Below are 20,722 nucleotides of genomic sequence, written 5' to 3'. Positions count from 1 at the left end.
GAAGCTCAAGGGAAAATTTTATAGGACGACAATAAGGCCAACGATGTTGTATGGCACAGAATGTTGGACGGTGAAGCATCAACACGTACACAAAATGGGTGTAGCGGAGATGAGGATGCTTCGTGGGATGTGTGGGCACACGAGAAAGGATAAGATTGGGCATGAGGATATCCGAGGTAAAGTAGGAGTAGCCGAAATTGAAGGAAAGATGAGAGAAAATCGGTTCCGGTGATTTGGACATGGGCAAAGAAGGCCGACTGACGCTCCGGTTCGAAGATGTGACTACGGGACAGAGGTTCAGGGCCGAAGGGGTAGAGGAAGACCTAGGAAAACTTTAGAAGAGACTCTAAGAAAAGACTTAGAGTACTTGGATCGAACGGATGACATGACACAAAACCGAGCGCAATGGCGTTCTAGGATTCATATAGCCGACCCCACTTAGTGGGAAAAGGCTTTGTTGTTGTTGTTGTTGTTGTTAGCTATCTACATGGGAAACAGTCATGCATTGTTTGGTTTGCCTGCAATCTCTAGTGCGCATGCACCCATTTTAGAGTCAGTAACATGTTTTCCGACAATCAAAAACGCTTTTTATTAACTTATGACAAAACAAAGAAATGTTCATGGATAAGGGGAGCATTTTTCAGAGAAGCAAATGTCAGATGCTTTTTCAGGTGTTTTTTTTATGAAGCATTTTCAGGTGTTTTTTTTTTCATGAAGCACTTATTATGGTTCTTAATAGAAGTTTCAACGTGTTTTTTAATGAAAAAACACCATGATTTTTCCACGAAAAACTACATCGTAACGGAAAATTAAACAAGATGAGCTTGAACTTTTATCTAATGCGAAAACCTGTGGATACATATGCACATAAAGATCCCAAACCAGATATACACAAGCTAAGATATTTCAACTGGTTTCATAAACCATGAACTAAAATGTAAGCAAACTAATAAGACCGTCTGACTTCCATACATAAAGAATATTATGCATCAAAGTCTCTCCGCAATTTCTTCGAAACTTCGGAAATCGGATGCCAGACTTGCTTTCTCCACTCAGAAATAGTTTGCAGAGCTCAAAGTTGTGCTTGCATTTCCGTTATACGTGCTTCAACTTGAGATCGGTCCTCCCTCCTCTGAGATGACTGGAGCATCGGATCGCCATTGCAAGTCTACTGCAATGTTTCGCAGCTCTGTTATTGCGCCGTCAATCCTAATTTCGCAAATTCAATAGCAAGCTAGTACCTAAAGATGTTATATTTCTCTATTCAATTAGCCAGTTTGGGAGCCAGAACTCTATGCCGAGCGACTAGAACTTCGTTCATCTGAGCGATTTGGTGCAGCAGTTTATTAATTTTCTGCAAATGCATCAACTCAAACAATTCAGTACACAAAAGGAGGCTACATTCACAGTAATAAACCAGACATTTGCTTCAATTAATCACACCAACAAGAAACAAAAGGAAGCTTGAAAACCGCTTCCGGTGTAAAGTTTTCAGCACCCACATTGGCATTTCATCGAACACATAAAAGTCAATCAAATTTGAAGCAATTCATCAAACAAATGGTAGGCAGCAGCTAAATTCAAGACATTGGATGACAAACTAACCTCGTCTTTCTCGTTGCCAATCAACATCAAACGATTTCGATACCGCCTTCGCCGAGCCCGCAAGAACAAGGACCATAACACGAACACCACACCCGCCATTCCTGCGCCGGAGGCAAAGCTCCAAACTTTATCGAAGACAGATGGGGAAGCCATGGCAGAAAGCTTGGAACGCAGTAACCCAAAACCAATTCCTACCCAGGTGGAGAATTCGCCGGGTTTCCGGACCTGGGCAACGGACGGAAGCGGCGAAACCGGGCCCGGTTCATCGGAATCGGACGGTGAGAATGACGACAGCGACGACGACGAAGACGACGATAGCAACGGAGACGTCAGGGATGGCGATAATGGGTCTGGGTGCTTTTGATCAGGTTGTGATGGACGGTGGAGATTTTCGTGGTTGATTGGAGGGAAGACGGAGGAGTCAGTGTTGGGTGAGGGAGAGTCTCTGATGGCGACCATGGACCATTCTTTGAATTGGGTTTCGGGGATGCGTTTGAATATGAAGCTCGCTGAATCGAAGTGCTCGCCCGCCATTTTTTAAGCCGGGCCTCGAGAAAACTCCATGGAAGCTCTCTGGATCGCCGCCGTGTCTTCCAACGGTGGTGATATCAGCTTAATCAATTGGCAAATTCTTGTATTTTATTATCCTTTTAAATTTTGTTAATCGGTAGAACATGGATCCCAACGGCTTTGGCTATCAACGGCTCAGATCTTGTAGAAAAGTGTGGTAATAATTTTGAGAAATTGCCTAAAATTATTATTTTCTAAATGGGACACCATTTTAGTGTTGATTTTTTTTTAAATTATTTAAAAAATAAATTCAATAATCAATCGCTACATTTGACTTACAAAATATGATTTAATAAGATGATTTCTTTTCCATCGTTTTTTTTAAATTTCAATTGATGAAATGATGTTAAATATGTTGTTGATCACTAATTTGATTAGTTCAATAATTGAAATTTGTTTTGGTTATTTTAGTCAATTTTTTTTATTAATTGATTAGCAATCAATCATCGGCCATAATCAACCTTGATGTAACATAGAGGCATTGGTAACCATCACAACCTTAGTACTATTAGATGTGTTTAAATCTCGAAATTTAAAAATTTCTCATGTAAATGCAAACTGAAGAACAACTTCAAAAGACTTATCAAATTTAAAACGTTAAATTAAATTTATATTTAAAAATTTCTCATGCAAATTCAAACTTGACAATGTGACTTATTGCTAAACTATCTATTCCACCATCCACCCATATGTAAAAACATAAATGTTTTTTATATCATTAAAGAAAATAGTGGCTCATTGGTAATAACAAAATCAACGGCAAAGGAAGCATCATCGGTACCTCATGGTTTAAAAAAAAAAAAAACAATTGAATAATAATAAGAAATAATAAGACATTGCTGTCAGGCAAAAAACAAAACAAGTGGGTTGATTCCTGCGGCTTTTTTTAATGGAAAGAGATCCTCTTCGGATCTCTCCTTTTAAAGTCCAAAGATTAAATGATACGGATCTTTGAAATTTGATCTAATGATAAAAAATTATTATAATTTTTAAATTTTTTTACTAACTTTTCTGTTTTTAGCTATTTGATCAAATTTCAAAAACTCGAATCACTTGATCTTTGGATTTTGGAGAAAGAGATCTTTCCTATTTTACCACGTTTGACATCTTTTTGTATGAGAGATTTTAATTGTATTTTGAGCACGTACCAGTGCACCATCTGTCACATAAGTCGAATAACATTAAAATTTATATTACTCTTTTACTTATATTATGACTTGTTCCCCGTACATAAAAAAATCTCTCTTTCAAAATGCTCCCTGATTGCAGGTGAATCCTTTAAAAGTACTTAAAGGTAATTCCTGCAAGAAACCATAATTGGTGCTTCTTGTAGGAAGCACTTCAAATGCTTTTGGAACCTAAAAATATTTTCCCTAAAAGCGTTTTCAGTAATTTTGAAAACATTTCCAAATGAGCCTTAAAACTTGAAGTGGCATGGCACAACATACATATCACAACAAGGCTTCTCTCTTAACATAAAATTTCAGAGTTAGTTCCCTCTCTGGAATCCAACTAGTGTTCCTTCCAAATTAACTTCCAAGTACTGACGACTACTAAAACCTAAGTTGACAAACCCTAGACCTAAAATATGCTTATGGTGATGGATGGACTTACAAGGAGAACAACAACAACAACAACAACAACAAAGCCTTTTCCCACTAGAACACAGTACAAAATGATGTCAAGATTGTAAAAGAATTCTGATCTATTGCTCTTGAAAGTTGGAAACAAGTGGAAAGACAACTGAGCAAACAAAATACTAAGAAAACGCGAACTGTAATCGAGTTTAAAATCTTCTTCTGTAACTCATGTATTACATCGTTACCTACGAAATAATCAAACATTCGACGGCGATGAGGATGTTTTACTCACTAGCTGTGTGATCCACTGCCCCCTTGCACTGGATGCCGCCGAATATCATACTGATCAACAAACTCTAGAGGGGCTGCTGTCTCGTTCCTGATCCTCTTGATCTTAGGGCTCAACAAACCCCTGTGCCTAAACCCGTAGAGCTTAAGCACCTGGTTATCCGCAAAATTAAATGCCCTCTCCATGCTGCTCAAGCACCGCTCCACCGGGTAATCTCCGTAGCTTCCACAGGGTTTGCAACCCACGAAATGGGTCACAAACGGCCACCTTTCATCACCCAAACCGGGATGATACTTCTCGATCATCTCCTCGTACCGATCCACCAATCCAGCCCAGTAACCGTGCAAATAATACGAATTCTCAACGTACACCTTCTCCATCCACTGATCCTTCTGCGAAAGCAACAAGTATATCAGCGCAGACTGATCATCCGCCTCAAATGCCGGCCTCCCCTTCAAATTAGCCGTCAAAATCTTCCCGGCCTCCTCCCTTATCGGACCCTTAGGACCCATCGGAGCCCAAGCATCAAGCAAATCCAAAGACCACTGGCAATTCCTAAACAGAAAACTCCCGGTGTTCAGCGCAATCCACGACTTCTGATCAAACAACAAATCCGGGTACCCGTGAATCACTAGATTATGACTATCATACTTCGACAGCGGAATCTCAAACACCATGTCAGTGAACAATGCATCACTATCCATCCACCAAATCCATTCAACCTCCGGATGCGAAAGCATCAGCCTCCGAATCAACGGCAATTTCGCCCAATACCCGGCGAGTTCCTTATCCAAATGAGCTAAATTATACACAATTTCAATCCCATGAAGTCTACAGTAATCAATTTTGTTCTTGATTACTTTCAGCAAGTAATGATCCCCAATTGGGTTATCACAAGGCTTAGGAGGAGACCCAGTAACGAGAAGAACACGGGGCTTACCGTTGACCAAGCTCGGAAAATCTGGGTTCGACCGGAGCCAATCCTTCCGCTCCGCGTCCCAATTCGCGATCTTGGGTCCGAGCGTGTATGTGATGTTGGGGTTGGTCTCGGTGAGCTCGTCCGGGTCGTTGGGGTCGGAATCGGACCGGATCTCGGCGAGGATCCGGTTCGTCTCTTCAATCAGATTCTGGTTGACGGCGTCGGTCTCGGAGCTGCCGAGGCTGCCGACGCCGATCGTGCCGCGGAGGACGAGGATGGTGACGAAGCCGCAGAGGATGGTGATTTTGATGTTGTTGAATGTCTTCTGGATCTGTCGTCCACGTGGCAGGGCTCCGTAACCGCGGCCCGCACGGCCGTTGGCCGAGGTTCCAGTGGTGGTTGTCGGAAGCCCGCCCGAGCTGGTTCGCTTCTGAGCTGCGAAAGGACTGTCTTGCCCCATATCCAGTTGCTCAGTGCGTCGAGTGTCTTTGGTGTTTTCTGGGGTTGTATTTGTAAATTCGTATGGGGAGTTTATAGGGCTGTGAGGAGGTGTAAAACCCTAGCCGGAGAGAGTGAGGAGGGCATGGCGGAGGGTTGGCGCCTGATTGTTTGGGGATTACTCTTGGAAAAATGGGGGAAGTGTGAAAGACGTGCCCAACACCGACTGTCGTAGGGCTTTATGTCCTTATATTTTATGACAAATGCTAGGGGGGTGCGGGACTTTCTATCAACAGAAAGTTTAACGTTAATTTAAAAAAAAACTAATGAAAAATACTTGAAAACTTTGAGTTTTAATGATAAGGACAAAATAAAGAGTAAAGTGAATAGTACTATGATTGACTTTTTAGTGTAAAAATGTGATTTTTCGTTAAAGTGAACAATACCGGATATTTTTCGTTAAAGTTCCCTAATTTTATTGTCAATATTTTAAAATGTTATGCTTGCAGTGAAAATAAAGAAAGTTGTATTTTTTAGAGTCTTCGTAACTTTCTTTATATTATATTGTCTTAGCTGGATTTGGAAATAAGAAATGTTAAAAAGATTCTTTCAAAATTAAAACTCTTTATTGACTATCTAGCACCTCATAGTATAACACTAACTTACGTGTCAATAATACTAAACAGTGTGTCAAAAACCAAGAGTCAAAGTCTACTTTTGAGAAAATTTTCTTAACATTTTTCGTCTAAAATTTAAAATAATTTTTTCAGTAGTGCACACACTCAACTTTGAAAAATGATCTTCGTCGAATTCTTTTTTTCGGGATCCTAGAGATCTCGAGTTCGTAACCATTTATCGTAGATCATGCGATTAGTTTTCGTTAGATACTATTTATATTTAATTTTAAATTTTAAATTTTAAATAATTTCTGACCGAATGATGTACGATGAATGATTATGATCACGGAATTCTTAGGATTCCCATGAAAAGGGGATCCTTTATCCTCAACTTTATACTTAATTATGAATTGTCTTATTATATAATAATAAAACGCGCATCTTTGTGTGAACGGTCCAGGTGGAGCCTGTCTCAGCTGTCTCCCGCCTGTTATGCACCACGCCTCCACGCGCCACTGCTGGCATTGACAATGCCACGTGATCTCCAGACTCCTGTTTACATCAGCACGAAAAGGCGTGTCGGCGATCAGAAAGTGGAAGCCGGCTTCCCTCTCGTACTTTGCATGGAGAATTTCCACTCGCTGCCACGCCAGCTCAAAGCGCGTGGAAACAACCACCTTCGGGTTACTGAGTTGCATGCGTCGGAGACTCCGGAGACATGTGAGGCTGGAGCAAGATTCGGGATCGGGGGGCCCACAATATCCCATCTCAACAGGCATGTCAGTGCTCAGTGTCTTCATCCTCATGGACCATGTGCCATGTTTCTACTAACTGATCGTTGCAGGCTTTCAGGCAGTTGCACAAATTGTCCTTCTCTTGAAAATGATCTTAAATCATTGGCGACCATAGAACGAATTTCAGGTCAGTATTTCAGATGGTATATTTTAAGTTCAATTTTTGGTGTTGGTAAATTATCTGATGGTGGTTAATGAGAGGCTGAAATGCCTCATTGAGTCTTCTTAATCCTAAAAAATATAAACTACCGCGACGAAACCACCAGCTAATCATTTTAAAATTAAAAAGAAGAAAATGATGTTAATCATGCTCTTGTGGTACGAACTTAGTCTCAATTTAGTTGAAATTTTTATCTGAATTAAATCCAATGGTACCTAGGTTCACTTTGAAATTCTTTTATGCACCTAAGTTTTAGTCATAATAATAGTACCGTTTGATACTGTTTGTCACTTGTTTAAAACTTGTACAATAAATGATTGCCGTATAGTAAATTAAGTACATAAGAGAACATTTTGTTGCCGCTTTAAGCGATGTGCACATTTGGTCGAAAATGAAGGGTATGGTCATGAAATTTTTACTACACGAGTAACATTGATAAGCCAACACCACATACGACTTTGTGCAATCTTGCAGAAGTGCTCTATCAGTTAGGTGGAAAGAAGTGGAATTTGGATTGAAAAATTGTGTTTGTAAAAGCAGGCAAACAAAAGTAGGCAACCAACTAAATAAAAGGAAAATTAATGAAAATGATTTGAAAACTTTGAGTTTTAATGATAAAGATAACATAAAAGGTAAAATGAATAGTACCATGATTGACTTTTTAGTGTAACAATATGATTTTTCGTTAAAGTGAACAGTACCATGAGCTTTTCGTTAAAGTCCCTCTAAATAAAAGGTTAATAATTAATTCAACCAAATCATCTTTACTTTTTTTTCAAAAAAAAAAAAAAATAATAATCATCTTTACTCAATTCAAATGCAACATTTTGGACCAATTTTTTTACATTTGGATTCACATCCTTGTCAAGTCTCCTAAATTTGTCTTAGCTTTCACCATAAGTTTTGGCCACTGAAACCATCTCTGCTTCCCATGTCAAATTACCAATTAAGTTGCGGCGGATTTCTTTTTCTTCTTCATTTTCTTCTTCAGCATCCTCCTTAGAATCTTTTTCTTCTTCTTCGTCTGCTTTGTCTTTCCCGTCCTTCTTCTAACTTTCTCTTCAGCCTTTGCATTGGCGCATTCTGCAAGGCGGAGTTTTTCCTCATTCCTAGTTGGCTTGAAAACCTCAGTGATCGAGGGGTCCAACAAATTGCTCGAGCAGCGAAGAGTGATGCCCATAGCCACGGCTTCATCCCAGAGCTCTCTACCCTTTTCAAAGTCCCCTCCCCTACAAAACTTGGGAATCAGCACATCATAAACCGGCCCATAACCTCCCAATGCGCTTGCCTTCATTCTTTGAAGTAGCTCCAGAGCATAATGTGGTCTATCCTTGCCAACGAGTACACCAATCAAGTCATAGTAGAACTTACGATTCGGTTGCAGGCCCTGTTCAAGCATCTCGTCCACCAACTTATTTCCTTTACCAAATCTTCCGGACAAATACAACACTCTTACCACAAGGTAATAGCTAACGCTATCCGGAGAGCAACCCGTCTTTTTCATAGTCTCAAGAATGTTACAAGATTCCTTGACTCTTCTTGTTCTTCCCAAACAAGAAAGCAATATATTGTAACTAATGGAATTGGGAGAAATTCTATAAGACCTCATCTCAATCATCACATTTAAAGCTTCAGGAACTAGTCCAGATGGATTGAGCTTGAGGTTTCTCTCGCAAAGGGCCCGAAGGAATGTGTTGTAGCAAAACAAGTCTGGCATAATCCCAATCGACTTCATTTCTTTGATGATCCTTCTTGCTTCCTTCACATTCTCCTGCACAGACCATCCATACAAAAGACTTCTGTAAATACAAGGCTCTATACCGGCAATCTTATCCCTGTGGTGCAAAACAACCCCTTCTGCTCTTTTAGCGTGCCCTTGAGCGCAAAGCGCATTGACAATGGCAGTGACTGTAACACCATCTTGAGGGCACTTGTACTTGTCCAAGTTCTTAAACATACCCAATGCCTCATCTTCCTTCCCCAACTTGACCAATGCCTCAGTAACAAGACCAAAAGTTTGAGCTTCCATCACCCGGCCCGCCTTCACAAGATCAGAGAGTACAATGTTCATTGCCGTGTGGTCCTTCTTCTCTGCGAAAACCCGAATGCCATAGTTATAGTCCTTGTCTTCTAAACCATAACCCAAATTCTTATGACACCAGGAGAAGAACCTGAGCAACCTTCTAGTGGGTGCTTCGCTTTTGCAAGAATCGATTACTTGGGTCACAATCGACGATGTTAAGGAAGCCGAAAACTCATTTAGACTCGATTCCAAATCATCCAGACCGCCAATTGCACTCGAAACAATGGTACACAGCTCTTGCAGCTCGGGTGGCGAAGACGCAGGCAACATGGTAGAGTAGTAAAAACACGAAAAGAATTGAGATTTCTGAGTACTGACTGCATTTTGCAGCAAAAACCTCTGCCATTTCGATAGCAATACAGAACGCATTTTCTCTGAGGAAATTCGTCGAACACTTGGAGTGCGCTATAAAACGCTCGAACCCTACATGGGCTGCTAGCTGACACCAAACAGAAAGATTACTTAACCCATGTATGTAACGACACGTTCAATACCCGCCCTTTTGTGTGTAATTCAACGCAACAACCAAGGGCATGATGGAACACTAGCAAACTCCCAGACCTGCAGCTGCAAGCCTAAAAATCCATCAGTTTGTCCGAGATTGATCCACTGATTCAACCTCTAATGCAGAATTCAAAGTTTGATTAACAAAAAAATTGATTAATTTAGGCACTAATCGGATTCAGGAGTATTGGGTCGGTGGTGGAATTGAGATCGAGAAGGATGAGTGAGGTGTTTGAGGGGTACGAGCGCCAATACTGCGAGCTCTCAGCCAATCTCTCAAGCAAGTGCACGGCTGCCACCGCCGGGGGATGGAGGAGGTATTCAAAATTAAAATCTCTGAATAATGAAAAGCAATTGTCTTCTTTTTTTTTTTTTAATAATTTTTAAATTTTTTTTTTTAAATTCTCCATTTCTTTTGTTTGAAGGGGTTATTGGAGTATTTATAGGTGTGTGTGTGTAGAATGCATGATAATTATCGAGTAGTTTGGAAATGTTTTTAAAATGACAAAAAACGTTTTTAGAAACATAATAATTACAAACTTGTTTTATTGATGTTTTTTTGTAAGAAGCACTACATTAGTTTCTTTTAGGATTTACTTGCATTTTTACAAATAATTGGTCCAAAAAACAATTTTACCAAAAGCGTCTTCAACCATTTTAGAAGAACTTTTAAACAAGTCGTACATTTTCAGATGCGAAGTATATCAGTTCGTTAAAGCAGTGATTTTAAACTTTTATTTTACTAAGATATGCATTTCTAAAAAGATTAGAATAGTTGGTTAAAGCAGTAAATTCCTAAACAAAAGTTGCATTTGTTTTTGGACTTCTTTCTTTATGTCGATTTCTCGAGTCTCTGAGCGGTCAACAGTTAATGTCAAGTGCAATAAAAAACGTTGAATTGTGAATCGAAGCATGAGGTATTGGTTATAGGTTAGGCAAATTGGAGAGACTTTAGAAGGTGCATAAATGGTGGTGGGTACTGGCAATGTGAAATCTTGCTTTGCAGAGCCAAAAAAGCAGATAATTGCAGAGGCAAAAAGCTGGATTAGAGGATGCAGATACTATGGTATGGCATCAACTCCGCTTAATTTCCATTGTTTAGATGTTTGTTGATTTCAAGGAGAGGGTTGTCTGATTAGGACAATTCTCACATTGGGTGGACTGGAGTTCCACGTTTTTGTAAGAAGTGTTTTACGAAGGGCATGGTCGGAACCTATAACCAAGTTTTTCTTTCTGTTTATGATGTTAGATTAATGATTATACCGTGTCGAAAAAATATCCAGCTTAGATTAATTTTCATTGATTAGATGTTTGTTGCTTATAAAGAGAAATTTCGGTAGGATTGTCTAATTATGACTCTCTCACACTAGGTGGACATGGACCCCACGTTTTTGTAAAAAATGCTCTACAAATGGCATGATCGGGCACCTTTACCCAAGTTTTTCTTTCTATCTATGATATTAGATTAATGATTATACCGTGTCGAAAAAATATGGGTTTACAGCCAAGTGTGAAGGCAGCTTTTCTTGCCAAGCTAAGAGAATACAAAACTGATTTGAACAATTTGAAGACCCAGGTGAAGAGAATCACATCACCTGTTGCGAACTTTGCAGCCCGGCATGCGTTGTTGGAGCCCGGAATTGCAGATTCCTTGACGGTAATGCATTATCTCCACACCTTACCTCTATATGCATGTCAGCTTGTCAAGATTTGTTGTTCATAGGAAGTTTTGGTTATGTGACAGACATCGAACGATCAACGAGGAAGATTGTTGATGACGACTGAGGTTGAATCAGTCGACGGACAGAATCAAGGAGAGGAGAAGAGCAATGCTGGAAACCGAGGAGCTCGGGGTCTCAATCCTCCAAGATTTGCATCAGCAACGCGAGTCACTTCTGCATGCACTTGTTGCTTACGTGACGAGAGATATAGGAAGAGGGGGATATATCCACAGTTACATTAGCTACTCTCCGTTGAATTAGGGTGATGAGAATATGAGATCGTTGAGGTGGTAACCCTAATTTCGTTTATTTGTATTAGCAGCTCCACGGGGTGGATGAAAGTTTCAGCAAGAGCAAGGTGTTGGCTGCCATGACGAGGAGTACCGAGCGGGAACAAATGGATCGTCGGCTCCATCATCGGAGTCTTTGCCGTTGCAATCTTGTTTATCCTATATCTTAAGATTAAAGCACTGGCTAGCCTACGGGCTGGTTTGGTATTGCTGTGCTTTGAAAAAAAACTGGTTTTGCTGTTCTATGAGAATAAGCTCATTTTTGCTGCTTCATGTTTTCAGTTTTTTTTTTCATCCAAAACTATGAAAATAAACTGTTTTTAAGTGTTTAACAAACACCTTTTTGAACTCAGCTTTTTTTTATACCAACTTTTTATAAAAGCACATCAGTACCAAACCAGTGCTATGGCTCCTGCCTCATCTAACATTATCCTCTGTGTGTTATTTCGTTCTATCTTTGCAAAATTTGGTGTTGGAATGAATGAAAGCAGCCGTGGATTTGTTTGAGACGAACAGCATGGCTGGGGATGGCCGGAAAAAACAGTGTATATCGTATATCGGGTGAAGACAGAGGGCCTCATTTCGGCAAGTCACAGATGTGTCTTTCTTTTGTTCTACAAACTGTACTTTTTACATCAAATAGGCACAAAAAATCTTCCAAAATTCACAGAAATTATGGAAACAGAACGAGAGTGTGAAATCTCAAGCATAAAACTCCATGGTAATAAGAGAAAACACCGTTCTCGATTAAGTCATTGTTTAAAACTTCTCCATTGACACACAATCCAAAATCTCAAACGTTACAGAAGAATTCGGAAGTTGAACCCATTTCCGTTTGGATTTTGGACATGGAGATGAATCATGGACGAAAGCTTCCCGACCTCAGTAGTTCTACATCGGGTGTCTTTTGGGCTATGCTGTACCTCAGGAAGATGGACACAGAGATACCTTACGATGATCGGTTCTTTGATTTTACCGAAATAGAATCAGTAGCTTGAACCCTGAATCAATGGCCTTCAACCCATACGACGATGCACCCAGTATGCATCAATTAAACTGAGCCACCAATCCCCACTCATCCACATAGGTAACATTATGCAGGAACTTTAAGGAGCACCATCTTCCGGTGAGGAATCCCTTGATGCAAGCTCCTCGTCGTCCCTTTCATCCTCCTCATCATCTTCAACAGATGCAGGTTCGCCGTTAAGATCCACATTTACACCATTTAACTTCCTCACAAACTGTCCCCGGACACGAGGCCTCCTTTCGGCAAGTTTCTTTCGATTTACATACCTGATCTTTTTATCAAAACACCGCTCCTTTCTTTTTTGCCTAAATTTAATCAATGCTGCCTCCCTTCTGTCAACCTTATTTGGATTCACTTCAGTGGAAGCTGAACTTCCAAATGAGGGCCATGGCTGAGCATTCGGCATTTGTTGACCAGGATGCATGCATATACTATAATAGGGGAACGAAGCCATCCCATTTATGTGTGGAGGGCAGCGCGGAAGATGATTGTATTGTGGCATCATAGCATGATTTTGCATGTCTTGCAGATTCTTTTGATAAACTTGGGGTGACGATGACATCATAACTTGATTGACAGCCCCCGGCATATAATATTGATAGGCGGCTTGGGCAGGTAAGCCAGAAAAATCATGTTGAAGTTCATTTCTTGGATGTGCAGGCACTTGAGAGGATCTGTCTTCCTCAAAACTTCTCTGATGTTGAAGTTCCATTGATCCAGACGGGGTACTAGACCTCTCCAACGAAAGAGAATCTGGGATACTATTACTACTTGGCAAGTCATCTCCCTGTGAGTTGCTTTCCCACGCCTCTCCATTTCCATGTACTTGGGGATCATCATCAACCACTTGGTGGCAAACAAATTCTTGATGTTTCTCTTCTATCCTCAAATGTTCAGTGGCAATGTCTTCAACATGGGCAACCACCTGGGAGTTGATTTTAAGTTTGCTTGATTTGACATAGGTAAAGAAGGCAGATGACTCGCCAATGCCAATCTTTAGTTTACTCTTTCTTGGGGCAGATAAAAACTTTCCTGAATAATATAATCAGAGAAAATGGAAAAGGTTACTTAAGCGGAAAAGATGAAAAATGTCATGCCGAAAAACTATTCTTCTTAAAGATAGTTTTTGCTTTACTCAGATTAGTGAAGTCGAATTAATGATGCAGCTAAGACACAATAAAGTCTTAGCCATACATGATGGTGTTTCTAGTGAACAAATGTTCAAAACATATGATATAACAAAATTTCTCAATGTCACAAGTGGCTCACCAGTTTGGTGGTCACTTATTCCTGGATCATCAGGCTGAAATTCTGATATTCTCTTGACCGGAAGCCCCATAGCAGCAGCAACAGCAGCAGACTGAAAAATACAATTAATTAATTAACAAGAAGATGATAAAGAAGAAGAAAAGATTCATCTTGAGTCCTAAATGAGTTTTCAGATTCTAATATCGGTTTCATCTCAAATCTCGTTAAGCATGAGTCAGTTGTTCCAGAGTATATGATGTAGAGGAAAATAGAATAACAACTAAAGAGATTTGTAATGAATTAAATTTATATTAAAGTACATTCTAAATATTGTGATTGGTTAAAATAACATCTCCAATGTGCTTTCCCAGATAACACGGCCCTAAAACAGTGGGATCACACACCTCAGATAACTTCATATATGTATGCTTCGGTAGTATGCTTAATCTACAATTCTATTCTCCGACAACTACTTCATTTAGAATTATGCACTCTTCTAATTCCATGTAAAACCGTTTCCGTAGCTCCCAAATGAAACTCAAAACAACGTATAAAGTAGACATTTGACATTTTGCATGTGTTACATATGAGACCCCTCCCAGACCAATACAACGGTAAAGACTTAACACAGATCCGGCGTCAGTGGAGCTAATAGTCTCACAGTGATGAGTGAACAGATTTTTTAAGTTGCATACACTTAACAATCAAGCTTAACTCTATATTTAATAAATATCTTACATGACGACCAAAAAAAACTTTAAAAAGAAAATAATTAGTATACAGTCACCTTATCTTCCTCAGGAGCTGAGGTTCCTGTCTCGGGATTGCCAGATTTATCATCTGCGTCATCCGAGAATAAAGTAGTACTGTTCGTATTGGATCCGCTAGGGTCTGATATCACCAGATCAACATAATTTATAAGGTTCTTCTCTGCCAGCCCAAGCTGCCAAATACAGTAAATAAAAAATGATTAGTTACTAATTTGAGAGGATATGGTAGTATCCTAGTGCACATGCATCAGTTAGTAATGAGGAACTTGAAAAAAAGAGGTATTACTGATGAATAGACGTGGCCCCTTGAAATAAAGGTTACGAACTTTAGCTTCAGAAGTGAGAAGGCAAGTAATTTGGTTGCATGCTTTCTTCTGAACTATCCAAGATAGTAGATGCACCTAAGAGGATATATAAAGATACTAACAGCCCAAAAGAAACATCAACTCCTACATGACGATCACTTACTGACTTGCTAGCTTGCTAGGCATCCCTACTGTGTTTATTTCTATCAGCAAAGATTTTGATAAAGCAAGGGGCAGGAGAAGATTGACTGGTATGGAAGAGGGGTGTGCGGGTAATTACAAGAACAGCTCAGAAACAAAAGCATCAAAGTCATGCAAACAAACCATGCGCCTTCTTCTCCACATGTGCGTCCACAAGTTCAGAAGCTCATTAGTTCGTAAAGGCTTTACAAGATAGTCTGCTGCTCCAAGCTTCAAGCACTTCACAACAGTAGAGACCTCATCTTCTGCCGACATCACTGGCCAAAAAAAGGTTCAGCAGTGAAGTTAAGACTATAATTTTCCCTGATAGGAAATATTTAACATTAAGTGAAAATAGTATTAAGAAAAGACATGCTTACTGATTACAGGAATGCGCCTTAACTCTCTGTCCCGTGTGATGTACTTCAACAATTTCATGCCTTTGCGCATTGGAAGGTCAACTTCGGCAAGTATGAGATCGATATCAGGTCCCTCTGCATTCAATGCATCAATCACCTGTCGAGGAGACTTCACGGAAATAACTGTAAAGCAAAGAAATCACGAGTCAGCAAAGAAATCAAGAGTCAGAATTGAACATACACAACATCTTCAAGCGTTGGCTTCTCATCTTGGCCTTCCTAAACCTTGTCGCACTGTTCAGGTGGCATGTTTAGCATTACTCTTCACAAAAAATTTACTTATTCGAATAAATTCACACCATCTTTCACCTAAACTCTAAGGATTCATTTGGAAACTCGAGAAAGTTAGAAACGATCAAACATCCACAACGACAATCAATTCACAATTGGCACAACTCGGTGCACCTTATCTTTGTAGATTGAAAACAAGAGACACCACAAAGCAACTCTTAACTTTGTTTTTTCCTTTCTCAGGTCATCAAAAAGTTAAATTTCGGATCAATTCATTTACTATCTTTCACAGAATTTTCCCTCCATTTTCTTAGAAGCCAAACAAGTGATAAGCTTTAACAATTTCCAAACTTCGAAAACAGAAGATACGATCAAAGTAATGAACTTTTACAAAAATAAAATAAATAAAATATGTTCATACCCTGGTAAGAGCATTTCACAAGAAGCGTGAAAACCTCTTCCGAACTGGACCCGTTGTTATCGCACAGTAAAATCCTCACTCTGCTCCTGTCGATGAACCCATCAGCACCACCACCACCGCCGCCGCCACAACCTCCACCCCCGCCGCCACTGCTACCAGTTTCATAGTCCCTGTTCAAATTCAGCTCCTTCGGCTCCATATCAAAGCAAAAGCCCCCAAAAACACTCCGATTCTACAAAACCTCCACAACTCCAATCAAAACACTCACCGTTCCATCTCCAAGGCCGCAATCAGAGTCCCAAATCAGGGTTTTTCCGGTCCCCAATCCCCAACTCCGAGCGCTGACTCCATTTCTCAGTCAAAACCCCCAAACCCCCGTCCGTACAACCACGGACTCCAAGCGAGCTGAGACTGTGAGATGATCGGAAGGTTCGGAATTTGAGACGAACGCGGAAGAAGCTGATAGAATTAGATACTTAAATAGTAAAAGGAGTTCCGAGTTCGGATCACCGGCCACCGCGGCGCACGTTAGCACCAGCCGAAATCGGTCCGACTCGGCCTCCGAAAAAGAGAACAAAAAACCGAAAAAGAACAGTTGGCAGAAAAAAGTGGACTTTTAAATAAACTCTCAGTCCACCTATCACCTTCTATATCAACATAGTGGAGGATACGCGTCACGCCAGCTAACGTGCGCGTGGGGGTGTAGTGGGCGTAGGATAAAGATGAGGAGAGACGTGGAGGATTGGACCGACAGAAAAGAAAAGAGCAAAAAGGTGGGCGTATTTGGTAAAGACAGTGAGGACTCATTTTTTTGTTTTTTTTTGTTTTTTTGTTTTTTTAGTGTTGACATGTGAACTGAAGATTTACAGATGGTCTGATTAGAAGATGTGATTATGATATAGAAGTCTAAGGCAAAAGGGGCAGAGAAAAACATTGCTAAAAAAAGATATAGAGCATTTGAAATTGCCGGAAAACTTGGCATAAAATCTAACACAGTAGCGTTCTAAGATCCATACAACCGACCTCAAGATAAAACTTTGTTGTTGTTTTTCTTATTTTTTGGCTTTTCCAAGAGAAAAAAACCATATTTTAAACTGTTTATTTTTAGTTATTTCTTAAACTGTTTTTATTCCATTTTGGGAAAGTGAATGAAACACATGAAATTTGGCATATGTTTGCTTTTATTGTCCATGCATCAAATTGGCAATGAATTGATAACTGCTTGAGTTTTGGTGGGGATTAAGCTCCAATATGATTATGTAGTTTAAGTTTAGAAAGTGGATAATCAGACTAGATTATAGATAATTAGACCACATTATAAGATAAGTTGTTGGATTGTATTACAATTGATTAAGGTGGACCTAAAATTGTCTAAATTGTTCACACCAGTAGAACAAAACTAAAAACGAACTAAATAGTTCAATTTTTACATTAAAAAATATGTAATCCTAGAATAGAATGTTAAAATTTCTCAACTTCTGATAGTAAAATTTTTTCTCAACTACTGTTCAGTTTTCCGCATGAACTAACATAAATAATATAATATGTAATATGTTCTGAATGAAAATAACCGAACGAAACTAAACTAAACCAATAATTGAACGAACAGTCTGGTTCTATTATATAACTAGTTTAATGCAGGAACTAAGTCAATATGAACTGTAGTCTTATATTGGTTTAGCGCGACTCGAATTTTGGGATGCAATGATGAAGGGGTAGAGCTTGCACTACCTATTTGTTGCAAACAAAAATTTAGAAGTGGAATTATTATTAAGGAAAATTAATGAAAAGGGTTTGGAAACTTTGAGTTTTAATGATAAGGACAAAATAAAGGGTAAAGTGAATAGTACCATGATTGACTTTTTAGTGTAAAAATGTGGTTTTTCATTAAAGTGAACAGTACTATGAGCTTTTCGTTAAAGTTCCCTTATTATTAGCCCTCGAATATTCTTCCCGTGTATTTTAAATTTTTTATATTTAAAAAGAAAAATATACTTGTAGAGAGTATGTTGTACCTTATTTAGACCTCATTCTTTAGTCCATGAACTATGTAAAGGGGAGGGAAACCCTAATCCTACAAAGGGGATCCGTCACCCTTGTCTTAGGAGAGCTCTCATTCAAAATCTCTAGCCTCTCCAGGAAATCCTAGCCTCTCTACTCTCTTAAAGGTAACAAGTCTCCATGTACAATGTAACTCTTATTTAGTGAAATCAGATCTACACCAATGTGGACGTAGTGACGCAGTCCCAACTTGAGGTGAATCACGATAGATCTTGTGTGTTCTTGTGTTTGTATGATTTTACGGTTAGATCTAAGCTGGTTTAAGGTTGATTCGACTTTGTACATCAACTGAGTGCACAATAATTTAAATCCCCTCTCCGTAGTTAGGTTAGTTTAATGTAGACCATCGCTGGAATCATAGAAAACATAAGCAGAATGTCTGCATGTGTATTGCTGGAAACCAGTAGAAAAAGAATCATACAACTTTATGGGAGGGGATGTAGCTGCTAACTAGCCTATACTCTTCTTCTCCAAGATTTTATCTCCACATGCTATTTTACCAAACTGATAGCACAAGCAGGTGTCTGTCACATCCTTTACCACATCAAGTTTCAAGCACATTAAGCACATGGATTTCCATCTAAAAAGTTGAAATTACAAAGGACATGATATATTCCAGAACCAACGTACGTAAATCTTTCGCACGCTGAGAGTTAGGGGGGACTGGGACCATCTTACAGTACCATGACATGGATGAAGCTGAGCTGCTGCGATTGCCTAACCAGTCACATTTGTAGCTAGCTTTCCTACTTTCCCTGTCGATCAACAAAGCTAACGCGATATGTTACGGTACATGATCAGAAGTTGATCTTGCTAGAATTGCTCAGTTTCCTTCCTATTTATCGGGAGTTCAGTCCCTCGTCCACTAAGAGCACCAAAAGATCTTGCCATTTTACTCCAAGAAAGATAAGATTAATCGGACATTTACGCTAAATGTAGGAGATATGTGCAGCGCTTTACCATTTGAGCGATAAGTCCTTGCTTCTAACATGTAAGGAAAGGTTTGTTAAGGGCGTTGTCGAAGTATCTATGGTTATCGGTCAACAAACTCTCTACTTATCAACATTCTGATAGCACATGTTATCGGTCTCATTGCCTAACCAAAATTTATACCATTGCAAGTAGGCGAATATGTGACGGACATTGACGAATTTGCTCACAACCAATGTTTCAAAAGACGAAGAACGTTTCATGAATAACCCTGTCTAAGTGAAAGCTTTGCAAAAACTCTTATAAAAAGTGAATAGAATGGAAGATAGTGGGGTAATAATTATCAGCAAAATGAGATAATAAATGATAGGAAAGTGGGGTAATAAAAAGTATAGAAAAACAAAAAGTGAAGAGAAAGGAAGATAGTAGAGTAATAAATACCAACAAAGTGGGTAATAAAGTTTAGAAAAATGAAAAGGTAGAAAGACAAAAAAACCCTAGCTATCTTCATCTTTTTCGCTGGGCAGACTCTACAGCTCAAAAAATTCTAGATTTCTGCAACTTAAAAATGAAAAGAGGACGCCTCAGGCATGCCCCTCGAAGCCTAAACGAGTATTTCACCGACTCCCACAAAACAGAGGCAAAAACGTTAAAGCCCCGCTTCCAAGGCTGCCTAGGCATGTCCCAAGCCAAGTTTTTTAAAACACTGCTCACAACTCATAAATCTAAAGATCTGCTAAATTTGTAGCCGATTTCAACTAGTCCATATGATAAAAAATCATGAGCAAGTTTTAAGACGATGAACTGATGATGCTTATATGTAAACATTCAGGCGCTTACTATGCAGCTGCTTATTAGGCAGCTTGGCCAGGTAAGCTGGAAACATCATGTTGAATTTCTCTTCTTGGATGCAAACGCAGTTGTGAGGATTGGTCTTCCTCGAAATTCTTTTGACGTTGAAGTTTCATTGATCCCGGTGGGGAACGAGATCTCTCCAGCGAAAGAGAATCTAGGTCGACACTGGTACTGCTCGGCAAGTCATCTCCTTCCTCTCCACTTCCTTGTACTTGCGGATCATCAACCACTTGGTAACCAAGTGCTTGATGTTTCTCTTCCATCCTCGAATGTTCAGCGACATTGTCTCCACTGCGGGCAATCACTTGAGAGTTGATTTGAAGTGTTCAGCGACATTGTTCACCCTTTTTTGAACGTCCAAAAGAAATTGGTCCCTGCTTGAGTTAAGCTAGAGAGAGAATCCTTCTTTTCGTAGCAAGAATAGTTGCTTCATCTAACTCCTCCTCCTCCTCCTTCACAGTGGCCACAGCATGCTCGAAATTGTCCTTTGGCTGCTTCGGATCTATATTATTACCAGCGGCCTCCGTCCCTAAGACTCATTTTGTTTGATTTCAACTTACACCATCATCACCAGTATCAATCTTCCTTCTATATTATGGTGATACCAAATTAAACGGATCTTAACGGGTACGCTTTAACAATCCGATGGGTTGATTTGCCACCTACCCCATCAAATTAAGCATATGAATATGAATAAGGATTATG

At 39.6% G+C, this 20,722-nt stretch overlaps 5 protein-coding genes across 5 annotated transcripts; 1 reads left to right on the top strand and 4 right to left on the bottom strand.

The window, feature by feature from the left end:
- Positions 1-809: 809 nt before the first annotated feature.
- LOC103437840 (uncharacterized) lies at positions 810-2,241 on the bottom strand. The gene is made up of 2 exons (XM_008376343.4): positions 1,606-2,241; positions 810-1,354 (listed from the first exon to the last, which is right to left on the bottom strand). The coding sequence occupies exons 1-2, from the start codon at positions 2,137-2,139 to the stop codon at positions 1,265-1,267; spliced, it is 624 nt and encodes a 207-aa protein (XP_008374565.1). The 5' UTR covers positions 2,140-2,241; the 3' UTR covers positions 810-1,264.
- Positions 2,242-3,862: 1,621 nt separating this feature from the next.
- LOC103437841 (probable xyloglucan 6-xylosyltransferase 5) lies at positions 3,863-5,702 on the bottom strand. Its single transcript, XM_008376344.4, has one exon. It carries the CDS (start codon positions 5,421-5,423, stop codon positions 4,047-4,049), a length of 1,377 nt encoding a protein of 458 aa, XP_008374566.1. The 5' UTR covers positions 5,424-5,702; the 3' UTR covers positions 3,863-4,046.
- Positions 5,703-7,716: 2,014 nt separating this feature from the next.
- LOC103437842 (pentatricopeptide repeat-containing protein At5g61370, mitochondrial) lies at positions 7,717-9,967 on the bottom strand. The gene has a single exon (XM_008376345.4). The coding sequence runs from the start codon at positions 9,422-9,424 to the stop codon at positions 7,919-7,921; it is 1,506 nt and encodes a 501-aa protein (XP_008374567.1). The 5' UTR covers positions 9,425-9,967; the 3' UTR covers positions 7,717-7,918.
- Positions 9,968-11,051: 1,084 nt separating this feature from the next.
- Positions 11,052-11,740, top strand: LOC114825504 (vesicle transport v-SNARE 13-like). The gene is made up of 3 exons (XM_029104243.1): positions 11,052-11,216; positions 11,304-11,447; positions 11,603-11,740. Exons 1-3 carry the CDS (start codon positions 11,052-11,054, stop codon positions 11,738-11,740), a joined length of 447 nt encoding a protein of 148 aa, XP_028960076.1.
- A 555-nt stretch (positions 11,741-12,295) lies between these two features.
- LOC103437843 (two-component response regulator-like APRR1) lies at positions 12,296-16,819 on the bottom strand. Its single transcript, XM_008376347.4, has 6 exons — positions 16,172-16,819; positions 15,481-15,642; positions 15,245-15,378; positions 14,633-14,788; positions 13,867-13,957; positions 12,296-13,629 (listed from the first exon to the last, which is right to left on the bottom strand). The coding sequence occupies exons 1-6, from the start codon at positions 16,368-16,370 to the stop codon at positions 12,677-12,679; spliced, it is 1,695 nt and encodes a 564-aa protein (XP_008374569.1). The 5' UTR covers positions 16,371-16,819; the 3' UTR covers positions 12,296-12,676.
- Between the last annotated feature and the right edge of the window lie 3,903 nt (positions 16,820-20,722).

Source organism: Malus domestica, chromosome 06, assembly GCF_042453785.1.
Source record: "Malus domestica chromosome 06, GDT2T_hap1".
NCBI classification, from domain to species: Eukaryota; Viridiplantae; Streptophyta; class Magnoliopsida; order Rosales; family Rosaceae; genus Malus; species Malus domestica.
The sequence above is the reverse complement of the archived record's forward strand: the minus strand, read 5'-3'. Positions and strand labels throughout refer to the sequence as shown.